Source organism: Argopecten irradians, chromosome 5 (assembly GCF_041381155.1).
Source record: "Argopecten irradians isolate NY chromosome 5, Ai_NY, whole genome shotgun sequence".
Classification (NCBI taxonomy): domain Eukaryota; kingdom Metazoa; phylum Mollusca; class Bivalvia; order Pectinida; family Pectinidae; genus Argopecten; species Argopecten irradians.
The window spans coordinates 45022344-45035086 of record NC_091138.1 but is presented as its reverse complement, the minus strand read 5'-3'; the positions used below and the strand labels follow the sequence as shown (position 1 = coordinate 45035086).

Here is a 12743-nt window from a genome sequence, read left to right as displayed (position 1 = left end):
CTATGAACAGCCAGGGTCATGTAAGGACGTCCTCTCATGTATGCGATGTTAACAATGTGTTAAGTGCGATATGCGTGTTTTGGGAGACTACGGTATGGTTGTGTTGTATCTTCTTGTAGAGTGGAACTGTTGCGCTTTTTATAGTGCTATATCAACGAAACATGCCGCCGAAGACACCAAGCAACATATCCAACCCGATCACATTATACTGATAACGGGCGAAGCAGTCGTCCCACTCCCTTTATGCTGAGCGGAAAGCAGGAACAGAAACTACCGCCTTTATGGACTTTGGTAAGTCTCGGCCAGGGAATAGAACCCAAAGCCTTCCTCACAGGAGCGAGATCTCAATCGAAGGCCAAAAGTGAAGTCGTGTCAAGGGACACATTAGTAAGGATAAAGTCAGTTAGAAAGAAAGAAAAGATAAGATCCTAAATTTAGTCGCCTTTTACGATCGTGAAATTGAAGCAGCAGGTACAATTCTAACGCGCCCTACCTGCAGGGTTAATGCATGTAGTGTATGTATACTGTAGACTAGCTTAATTTTGCGGCGACATAGCTTTGCGAGTTAGAGTCTCAAAACTCAGTCTACAGGGTTTTCTATTGATACAAATATCTTGAATACCATTTGGTTCTAAACTTCAACACAAATATCAATGATTGGTGTATTAGAGTAATTGGCACGTAATTTCGTTATCTTTTATGGCTACAGATTATAAAACAATGCCTATTTTGGAAGTGTTTATCTAATAATGATAACATTTGCACAACTTGCATCCTCCAGGGGTTACTATCGCTGTCGTCATATCTATCCATGGACTATATCATAGCAACACTAAAGGCATTGTGACAACAGATAAGACCGATAATTTTGTTATTTGTTGTTCATCAAAAGCCTCGAATAGCGGTACACTGTGGTTGACTTATTCCTTTGAAGTTTAGCGACGTAGCACACTACATAATCTTCAATTTTGATGCGATTAGTCATTTTCCCCCTGAAATGCTACCACTGTACAGCTGATCGTTTGCCTGACGAAAATGACGGTGTAAGAATTGCACTTATCATCGCACTTGTCAATAAAACGTCACACTTGGAACATTCACTGGTTGTTTGACAACTATTATTACGTAAGCCATATTTCTCAACATAATGTTTAGAGATGTCGATAGTTGTAAACCACACAGAGAAGACAAATTAGTTAGCATGTCACTTTTGTTAGAGGAGAGACAGTATCAGTGACAGTACTGGTCCGATTGAGGGCGCATTGATACGGGACGCCAAACTGTAATCGTTCTGCAATTACCCGCAGAACAACAAACCGATAAGGTTTCAGAAGTCGGCGGCAATGAAAGTCACAAATCTTTTACGGTTTAAACAATAAATGTTATTTTTGTTTTTGTTCTGTGCTTGTAATCAGAATGTCTTTTACAATATTAAAATAAAAAAATCGGTAATTAAGTGTCACAAATTATGGAGTCTAAATGTAATTCTTTTATCTTTTGACCAAGTTTGAAATCAATTCCAAGCCGGTTGATGGTTACTTTGAATCAACTATGACCGCATGCAATAAAACCGAACATTGGTTGTTTAATAGAGCCGCCAAAAGTGATTGCCGCGATTGTACAATCATTATATTCAGTAGATCCTTGTTGGGTCAAATCGGGAAAAAATTGTTATGAAGAAGGTTTAGGAAATAGATCTCTGCGAGAATTATTCCATTTACTGTTACATCTGAATGTAACCAAATTATTTGATATACGCAGTTCGCTACGATGATTTCCAGCGTATTGCCCCCGGGATATACGATTCAGATGTTGGTTGGCTATTCAAATTGCATTTTTTTTCCGGTGACCGTGGTCCGTCCGTCTGTCCACCCGATAAAATGCTGTTTTAGCTATTTGTCATCAATTACTTGGAGGAGTATTTTGGTGCATAGTTTTATTTTGCACATGGAGTTTTGGGTCGATCGTAAAACACCATGGCTTACAGTATTTGTCCCTGATGTTAACACTTGTAATGGTTTTTCGTTATGTTTTTAATTTAACGAATTTTTTAACTTTATAATTTTAAAGCTTATACCTTATGTGTATAAAATAATTCAAAGAATCGCTATGTAGAACAATTATTTCCCTGCGTTTATCAATTAAGTGAATAAACATTTAAGTGAATAAACAATGTAGAACTCTCCCTTTTAGATGAAATAGATTTATTTGATTCAAATTAACACATGATTTATGCAAGCAATATGCCGATGCATGATATTTGTGGAAACTTAAATCAGATTTGTAAACAATTTTCAGACTGAATGGTGTAGATATTTTAGAAAGTAGCCGACTACTAGCTAAATGTATCTAGGATGTCCGAATACTGAATACCGGCATTGTGTGTTTAGCAGCACATTTTCGTCAACAAAATATAAACGAACACAACATTTTGTGACAGATATCACAAAAAAAACTTGGTGTATTAAATGATAATCTACTGAACCCAAATACCAATTACGATTGATATCAAAACAGTCCTGAACTATCGATAATAAATCTTCCGCTTTGCTAAGCAGACGACTTGTAGTATGCGGTACAAAACGATTTGTCGGCGACCGAAAAATGCCACCAACCAACGAATAGTGTGTTTCCCTATCGGTTGTATCGGAGGGATCCGAGGAGGATGTAATATACGTCTAACCATTTATTGACCTGGCCCGTAGTGTTTCCATGTGTCATTTGTTTAATTATACGTTAGAAAAAGTAACCCTTCACATTGCGACTTCAACACGAACCTTAAGCTTCCTATACGGCAGTAATCATGTCGATTTCCACAATATAAATGACCATGGTTGTAACGTGTGAGACGTTTAGATGCAGGGTTCTGAGATCTACTTGAGCCCACGGGAATCGCAAATACATTACAGGGGGATTTTACAGATTATTTTCACCAGGATTAAATGTTTTGCAGGGGACAAAATCGCGACTTTGGCAACGCACTTTTTTAGACGATCACTCTTAGGATTTGTTTCGTTCAACCCCGACTCTAAGGATTTATTTAATTAAATTTGATACTTTAGAACACATTCGCTGCTGGAATAGTCATATATCGTACATTTTTATCTGAGATAATAAGCTTTGTTAGAATTCACTCGCTATCATTGACGTTTGGGTACATCTCAAACCACCACTTTGATGATACAGCTTCGCTGCCAAAGGAATTGATTCACAGTGCGAAGCGGACGTGCATTAGCGCGTGTTGAGCACGATTGTTTAGTTTACACCTCATATATTATATCACACACTGTATGATGCCTTTGTGTAGATATCGAAGATCAAGTGTTCAACATCATTAATAATACACGCGTTCCTCCGAACAGGCATGTAAATCGGACCTATCGCAGGAATCACTAAATATGCATTAGAATGTTGTGTGAAAGCATGTGCCATCTGAAATTGACAGTTCGACACGTCATCTGACACATTACCCGGACGCTTCATACAGTAGAGTTCTACGTTCATTATATGGAAACTTCCAGACGGGAGAATAATCAGGTATGTAAAAGTTTGACATGTGACTGGCAGCTAGTGTGATTTTGTTCTCCTAATATGAATTGTATACAGTTGTACATAACTGTCAAAACAAGGTTATTATTTTCTAAATATAACTTTTAAAATATGTGTTCCTTATTTTCCATGAAACACACCATTACAATTACACAAATAAATCACTTTATAATATTAGGTTTCAATATTTTCAGGCGCGTGTGTTGTATTCTAATCTGATATTCCACCTACATACACATGTATGTAAAATGTTAATAATGGTTTGTATTAAGTTTGACATGACGTTATATCAATTATTCAAAAGAAATACTTTTCGAATGCCTATCTTATCCAAAACGAGAACCTGGAACGCATAAGTAGCATGAGAGACACACACCGGATAAAGTTGAATTGAAGAATAATGTACTAGCCTAAATAAGATTTGACAGCTTTTAAAAAAGTATATACTTTGCTTTTATATTTTTGTGAACTTAACATTGGCGCCGATTTAATACAATTACATATTAATAAATATAATTAGCGGATACATCGATAGGTTTGTATAATTTTGTTTTAGAAAATTGATATTTTAAATCCACAAATCAGTTTTAAATAGTAAATGCATATATGGATTATTTGTTCTACAGCTAAACACGTTTAAATCGAAGACATGCTTATTTTGATTTTATTGTTATATTTACAGAGGTGACTGTAGCGGAAAGGCCCCAGTCATATACTCCCAGTAATTGAAAGAGTCTCCGGGAATTACTCCGATGAATGGAGCGGAGAGAGCGGTACCGGATCCATGGACCTTCTCACCGAGGATAATAATGACGGTTGAATTGCTAACACGACATGCCCCCTGGCTTGATCTCGTGTCCGATAATTATGGACTGACCAGAGACGTGCTAAGCAACCAGGATGTTTCAATATATATGATTCGTACGTTCATTGTATGATGAACTACTAACTTTATTTTTGTTGACATTTTGATGGCGGTTTTACATAACATACAGCATGAAATAAGTGGTTTCTATTGATGGAAATTTACTAAATTTACTTTCATGTTTCTATACAAAGATTTCCGTATCATTGGAAATTGTAACGTGTATGACCACAGTGATGAATTCTTCAGTTTCAAGCGAACAGACGACAGCGTTATCAGAAAATTCTTGTGTGACTGATCAATTATAATTTGAATGAAATCCACCAATTATTTACATATTACCAAAAAAAATACGATAAATTTTGTCAGATTATTGCGTTAAACTTAACCCCGGATAAAGTAACCATGGCAACCGTTACCGAATTTCCGACTTCCACAATGGAGGATATCTCTACCTTACCGAACAATTCAAGTGTGACGTATTACAATCTTCTGAAACAACCTGTCTATATGATTGTGATATACTCCTGTGTGTACTCGGCAGTCTTCTTATTCGCCCTTTGTGGGAATCTTATGGTAATTACGGTGGTAGTGAGGAATCGGTCCATGCACAATGCCACAAATTACTTCATCGTTAATCTGGCGATAGCCGATGTGTTGGTGTCCATCTTCTGTATACCTATCACTTTACTAAGCAATTTGTACACAGGTAAGTCATATCTCTAGAACTACTTCTATCGTCACCCTTGATAATTCAATAAGCATTACACCATATTTTTATGCAATTTATTGTCCATATACATGTATAAATACAAAAGTCTTACAGACAATCTTAGCACCCTTAGTGAAGTACTTACATAGACCATAAATACCAAAACGATATTTTATGCTTATAAACTGTAGCTATATCTTAAAACCCTATGGTGGTCATTGTTTTCAAAATATTACGTTAGAACACGTCTCCTGTCCTAAATGAGATTTTTTGTTCGTTATCTTTGGTAGTCTGCGTCAGTGAAAAAACACATAAACATACAAAAACCGTTATCACAATGAGACTAAAAATTGATAACGGAAAGCAGTTGTACTTAGATATGTAATTATTAAACCAAGTTTATACATTTTAACCTTGATAAGATGCACAACTTTGCGAGGAGGGCACGGGACTCTTTCTGCAAAGAATTCCTATCGACCTTCAGATAATATCTGGCAACTTCCCTTTGCGGGACCTGGATTACCGATATCATTTAACACCATCATTACGGACTCTTCCCTGATTTGCCACAACTTACCATACATAGCGTCAAAAATAAGCACTACCCAAATTATCACTTAAATAATTTACTGGTATTTAACTGTTGATGCGATGTATAAAGGGTAGCCGAATATATATATATATTTGTAATATATACTCTGCAATATGATTGGTATAAAATGTGAATTTGGCTTTAGCAATAATGCAACCTTATCATTTTGCATTCAATCATAGAAAAAACCCGAAAAGATTAAATATAATCACAGGAGACCCTCTCCACTTACTGATAGGATTAAAACGAAACCCAAAGAAAAGATCCACTACTACCGGTTTATTAAATTTGATATGGCCACATATCAACTTTGTACGTGCAAATATTTCTTCTTGGCAACCTTCACATAATTTAATTTTACCAGAATCGAGATTCATCTGGAAGCAAAAAAATCAATCAAAGATTTTTTAGGAGCTAGTTAAAGCATAAAAACTCAACAGTTGTGTTTTCAATTTTTTGCTCTATTAAATTTTAATTATTCTTTTCCTGAAGGGAAAACAGAGTATGGTATTTTGTACAATATGATAAATCATGGAACCTTGCAGGGTGTCCCGTTATTCCGGCCTGTCGTTCACGATCTGGCAGAAACTAATCTGTGGCAGAAAGGAAACCCATTGAAGGATTTTAGAAAACGGTTTAAATAAAGACTGTTTTGAGACTGGTTGCTCTTGTCACAAAAGAAAAAAAGGGTAGGCTTTGGCTTATTTATTTCAGATATTCAAACATGCAAGCCAATTAGATGCCAATATCCCTTTGTATATAACCCGCTGTATGTTTTTAAGATACTGCAACATATCTCTATGTACAACGATTTATATATTATCGATAGTACACGTACGAAAATTATAGTTAATTTTCCGTAGTTTTGATCAGGATGCTTCATTTCTAAAATCAAGGTAACCTTGTGCTTCGTATGCACAATATGTCAATGATCGTAGTCTTTCAACGAACAATATGTACCAAGTGACTAGCTTCCATAATAAAAACACAATACATGTGAAATATTTATTAGTTTTATTCAAACACACACAATATGCCAACTAACTGTACTAAATGATATTCATTCACAGCACGGTTAATTAGAAAAATAAATATTTAAAATGTTTTTGGCTTTAACTGAATATTGTCTCTACTTAAGGACTATACTACATCAGGTAGATCGTATACAACCTGTGGTTTGGTGTACAACATGTATGCCTTTGCTTTCCATAAACGTCTAAGTCATTCTAATGTTGTTTTAGAAATACCAGAATAGCAGAGGTAGTATTCTTCATCTTATATTCTACTCAGGGCTCAACTAGAACGCGAGACAAATCTGTTGCTATCAGACACCTCACGAATGCTGAAGAACATTGGTGGTACTTAGGTCACACATATCGCATTTACCCTGACTAGTACGGAGCATGCCATGTCTGGAAAATGGTACTGAGTGAAATACAGGCATGCAAACATGTAAGGAGTGATGCGAGTTATAGTATAACATATACAGAGGGTGTCGGGTTGTTAAGTTAAGAACTTCATTATTTTGGTGTTTGTTTGTTTGTTTGTTTTTTGTCTGTGTGGTTTTTTTGGGTTTTCTTTTGGGTTTTCTTTTCATTTTTATTTTTAAAGACAAGAAAACAACAGACAGTGTCTATATTAGGTCTCTCCACATAACAAAGAATATTCACATCATTTGATATAACAAAATGCTGATTTTAAACCTATTAACAATATGTTTAAGGAAAATATATCATTTAAGAAATATTGAATAGGCATTTTGAAATACTGTGGATGAGATAATGATTATCCCGTTCGAAGTTATAATCTATAATGCTTTATATCAAACTCGCTCATACAAATGTACCATATAATAGACTGTGTTGGAGTGTATGGATTAGTATTGGTAAATGGCGTTGTCTTGTCATCGCTAGGTAGATCTTAGTGGTGGCTGATTTAACCTGACGCTAAATGTCTGTTAACTTAACAAACCTTTATTTATCTTAAAGCAGGAAATTGTTTTGGCGGTTTGGCATTTCTGGGTAATTGAAACCCCACATATAATTCAATACATGTCTTTTGAAATATATTTTACAACAGACGTATGTGCATTATATCGACATTTTTACACTTGGAAGTCCTATAACTTGTGTCGACATTCATGGTCCATGAGGCCAAGTGGCAAATGTCTATTGATAGTGATGGTCTAATGGGGAAATCGGAACAATTTAGCTATTTGGCACAAATATGGACCACAAAAAACAATATTCACATCCACTTGTCACCTCTACTTTATAAACTAACAACGCAAAACTGAATATATGATATTATATAAATGACACCCAAAATGTTACGATGAAAACGTCACTAATTGATCCAAATATAGCATAAAACGTCATGTTTTGCAACACTTTGGCCAATGGAACGGAATCGTACCTCTAACGACAATCGCGAACATTTGTAAGAATTTTTCCATCTGTCGTTCAGAGCTACGGTATCGCATCTAACTGTGGTAATGTTGTATAGTTGTATAAATCGAACAAATAGACTGGTCCATTAATATCCGGTTTAGATAAGTTATACTCTATCTACAATAAAGGGTATTGATAAAATAGTGTAATAATGTAATGGTTGATATATTTAGCGCGTGTTGTTCACGCATTATGCTCAGAAGTGCTCGCCTGATAAATATGCATCGTGCACATGGGGTACCCATCGAAATAATTCCTCATTCACAATCGATGTCGCATAATATTGAATATCTGCACGACACTTTTCAAAGGACTAGATATGGTAATGGCTCTTTTTGGCCCCTAAATCTACCAAATTTCAAATTAAGTATCTAGAAATTAAGTCGCTGCGTTTGAAATATTGAATACGCCCCTGATAAAAACTTAATGATATTTTTGTTGACAAAAAGTATGTTTTTGCTATATAACCATGGTAACATTGCATAAAATTATGCAAATTTGAAAATTTGGTCAATTTTGGCATATTTGTTGACAGTTTTTCTTTTAAAAACAATAGAGCGCAACCTAGAACAAACTTTATATTTTAAGGGAAGTAGCAAACACGTAGAATACATCATTTTGAGAAATATAAAGTTTGTTCTAGAATGCGCTCTATGTTAACTAGAAGAAAAACTGCCTAAAAAGGCCAATTTTGATGAAATTTTCACATTTTGCATAATTTATGTATAATAAAAAATGGTTGCCATGGCAACTAGAAATGTTATATTACCTAATAGCACTATCAAATATGTCAGGTATGTAGTTAAGATTTGAAATGCAAGATTCACATCTTGAAATAAAGGACTTTGAAAAATAGCGGATTTGGGGGCCACAAAAGACCCTTACCATACCTAGTCCTTTACACTGTTGCAAATTACTTTTGATGGGCTGGAAGCGCGCGAGAGGTCGTAGTGTGGGAAGAAACTGGAGTGCCCGGAGGATACCCACGTGATCGGGTATGTGACCTCTGACTTTTTCACGTCCGTTTCGGGGATCGAACCCCTGCCGCGTAGGTAAAAAGCGAGTGATTTAACCATTACATCACCCGAACACCGGATAATAGATGTAATTGTACATTACAGTAGGACACTACATGAGATTCGCGGGAGAATTGTTCACACACTTCCAATCAATTTATCATAGTAAGAAACTATACCGGTTATCATTTTCATCATCATTTCCATTTTACATCCAGGGAATAAAAAACAACCATACGAAAGTGTGGACAAAATAATACTGGTTTATGTTACTGAAGTTGAAATAAGAAAGTAACCACTTGTATAAAAATCTGTCATTACTTGTAGTAAATCAAACATTTTTTACTGTTTAAGGTTTTCTTGTCCGTTCCCGTTGAGTGTCATAATCAACAGCCGCACACTATACCAGCTCGTTATCAGAACTACTAGCCATAGGCCGCAGACTCCCCTTGGTATAGGCCTAGACAATGATACAATGCAGAAAAATGCAGTTCCTCAGGAGGAAAAGTTTGTTTTAGAAATATTACATTATTACCTGTCAGTCAACACGTTAAAACCTCCAGGTGCCAAAGATGCATACCAGCAAAGTATAAAAAAAAGATAACTGAATAGACTGGGGTTTTCAAAATAATTAGAACCCCATTCAAAATAATACAAAAAAATTAAATGCGGCTTATCACTTAGCTTAACGATATGACAGCATTTATTTTTCATTTATATAAATGTGGAATGAGTTGAAACACGTTTCATTGGTAAAATGTATTGAAAATTGTTGAAACACCAGTCAGTATAATGTGTACAAATATTTTAAATGTTTATTAAATCAGAATCAATAATAGGTAAGATGTACTCGTATTTGTATATATTAATACACAATCTACATGTGTATTGACTTCTACTTTTTCTACAATGCATAAGTTTATGAATACTTATTTTACAATTACATGTTGGAAAAAGAAGATCTTACATGAGTGGTTTTGTGAAACGTGTTCAATAGTCAACTTATTTAACGAGTTTGATAAATTTCATATCATATAGTCACCAATGTAAAATTCTGTTAATCACATAACTTATATAAATGTAAGCAAAACTTAACATTTCGTCTATATATAAAACAGTAGAAATCCGACTGGAATGTGATGTTTCCGTCTACTGAAACAATCATATAAGTCATAATAGTGTTATTACACAATGTTCTTACGATACTAATGATATGGCCATATGACATGGCATTATGGCTTGGCTAGATGGGCCAGTTATGTGATCATACATTGTTTCCTTTTTTGAAACGTATTTTTATAGTATATAGCATACACGTTACTTCATTGGATTGGATGATTAAACCTTTTCAATAAAAATATTTATCTTGCTTTGTTTTCATCCGCTATATCCGCAAAGGGGGGGGGGGGGGGAGTCAGTCTGTCCAGTAAAAGAATACCATTCACGAGTAGCAAAAACCATGCAGATATTCACAGTAATCGATTACTACAAGGCTTGGTGTACAAGATTCTTTTATCAACAATGGAGATATTTGTGAAACAATCATTTATGTCTTTTGATAAAAACGTTTCTAAATGCGTAGGGGTGTAATAAGAATACGCCAATGGTGTTAATTGGCAATCCAAGTTAATCACTGCCGGAAATTGGAAATTATCGATACATATACCTGGGCATATGTTAATATGCATGATATCAGGCTAATGTAGTCAATAGATAAAATTTAGAAGAAGTGATTAATGCGGATTGCCAATCACCGCAACTAACATATCTGATTTTATACACCTCACCCACGTTTAGAAACGAGTTTCGTCAATATACATAATTGTTTCTAACATATCTCGGTAAGATTTTGCATAATGAATCGTTGCAACCAGAAACATGCACAAAATCATACTTTTAATTTCAAAAATAATTTGGGAAAAAAAACCCACCCATGTGCTTTGGGTTTCTTTTTTGATATAGGAAACTTGTCATGGGAGCGAGAAAAAAATGAAATAAATAGAATATTCTTTGATTCGTGATGGAAATCGTTGATATTTCAACTCCTTGAGTGGAAACCCGTGCTTCGAACTCGTGAACAATAGAAAAGTTTCCATCGTATTCGATGAATTATACCTGGTATTCATGAAGAAACAAAGAATATCCTCTATGCACCCTGTCTGACCGTCCTATCTGGCATCGTGTTGTTTTCTGACACGACTTTCGTGTGTCGAGTCATCGCTTGATATTTTCCATTTCTGGTAGACAGTCAGACACTTAGCTGTGGTAATGGGCCGATATAACCGCTCATTAATGCCTTTAACAAATGTATTCTCCTGTTTTAGTCTAGTACTTATACTGAAACTAACATAATGTTAGAATACATTTAACAGATGGAAGGGAAATCGGAGATTTTTTTTAAATACGTCTTTTTAATGTACTTGAAGTATCTTAAGCTCTTTGGCTTTGTATTTCAGATTTTTTCACAATTTAGAAGTTGCGATACACACAAATATGTCTTTTTAATGTACATGAAAAAAAATCAAGTTGTAGATGTAAACGTTTCTATGGCTTTGTATTCCAGGAATTTAAATTTTTAGAAGTTTATATACACACGGAAGTGATCCATACTCCTTATCGCGTGTGCCATTTATCTGACGTCTCATTGGCAAGTGATAGTGTCATTGACTATTGATTTCAAGTTGCTTTTCATTCTTTGTCCTTCTAGGTCGTAGGTAACTGTCGCGCAAAGCTACACAAACATGCACAAAATTTGTATGGCTATTTCTATCATGCACTTTTGATTGCTGTAAGTACTGCATGGTTTTCTATCCCCGGGTTGAAAGGATGTATTAATACAAGTTGTATAACAACAAAAAGGTCTTATAGCTGGATAACTTGCAGTCGATTTATATCAGGTCACCCCCAAATCGGTCTGTCTCCCTCTTTCTGTCAACCATTGAGATAGTCTCTAGAGGTAACGTACTACTGTCCGATGTTTTCTAGAAACGAACACCTGTGATAAAACAGATATGGCGGCTCTCTGACAAACCCTTTGTTCTTGTAGTTGACGTAACTTTGATACCAGATTAACATCTAGTTAAGTCCAATTTGCATAGAGCCTGAAATATTCGTAGAAGATTACAATTGATGACATAAAGGGCATGACAAATTCTCTTCCCCCAAGACGTCATGTCCTTCTCTCACGAGGCATCAATGATATACTATCTATTATTTACTATCTATTGATATCCTTAAACTGAACGCCCACTATCTTTCATCATCTTCTTAGGCCATCGATATATATTCCTTTACGTTATTATTGGTTTTAAAGAACTTTTAGTTTTGTTTCGGAAAGGTAAAATATGATACAGAAAGTAAGATCAGACGATTCTAAATTAAACCTAGATGTTTAAATCAATATAACTAGTATACATTCATTCATAATATATCATTCCGGATTATGTGTTGTAAACACATTGTAGGTTGGTAATTAATAAAAAAAAAATCATGAGATACAACAGTATATATAACACAATCACAACCGAAATACGAGGAAACATTCACAGAAGAATATGCA

The 12743-nt window shown here is 35.1% G+C and overlaps 1 protein-coding gene across 1 annotated transcript in view; it reads left to right on the top strand.

Moving 5' to 3' along the window:
- The first annotated feature begins 4825 nt into the window (after window positions 1-4825).
- Window positions 4826-12743, top strand: part of LOC138324000 (neuropeptide SIFamide receptor-like) — a 37200-nt gene continuing 29282 nt past the window's right edge. Inside the window, exon 1 of the mRNA XM_069268974.1 lies at window positions 4826-5123. Coding sequence (XP_069125075.1) covers window positions 4853-5123 — 271 coding nt within the window. The 5' untranslated portion in view covers window positions 4826-4852. The remainder of the gene's footprint in view (window positions 5124-12743) is intronic.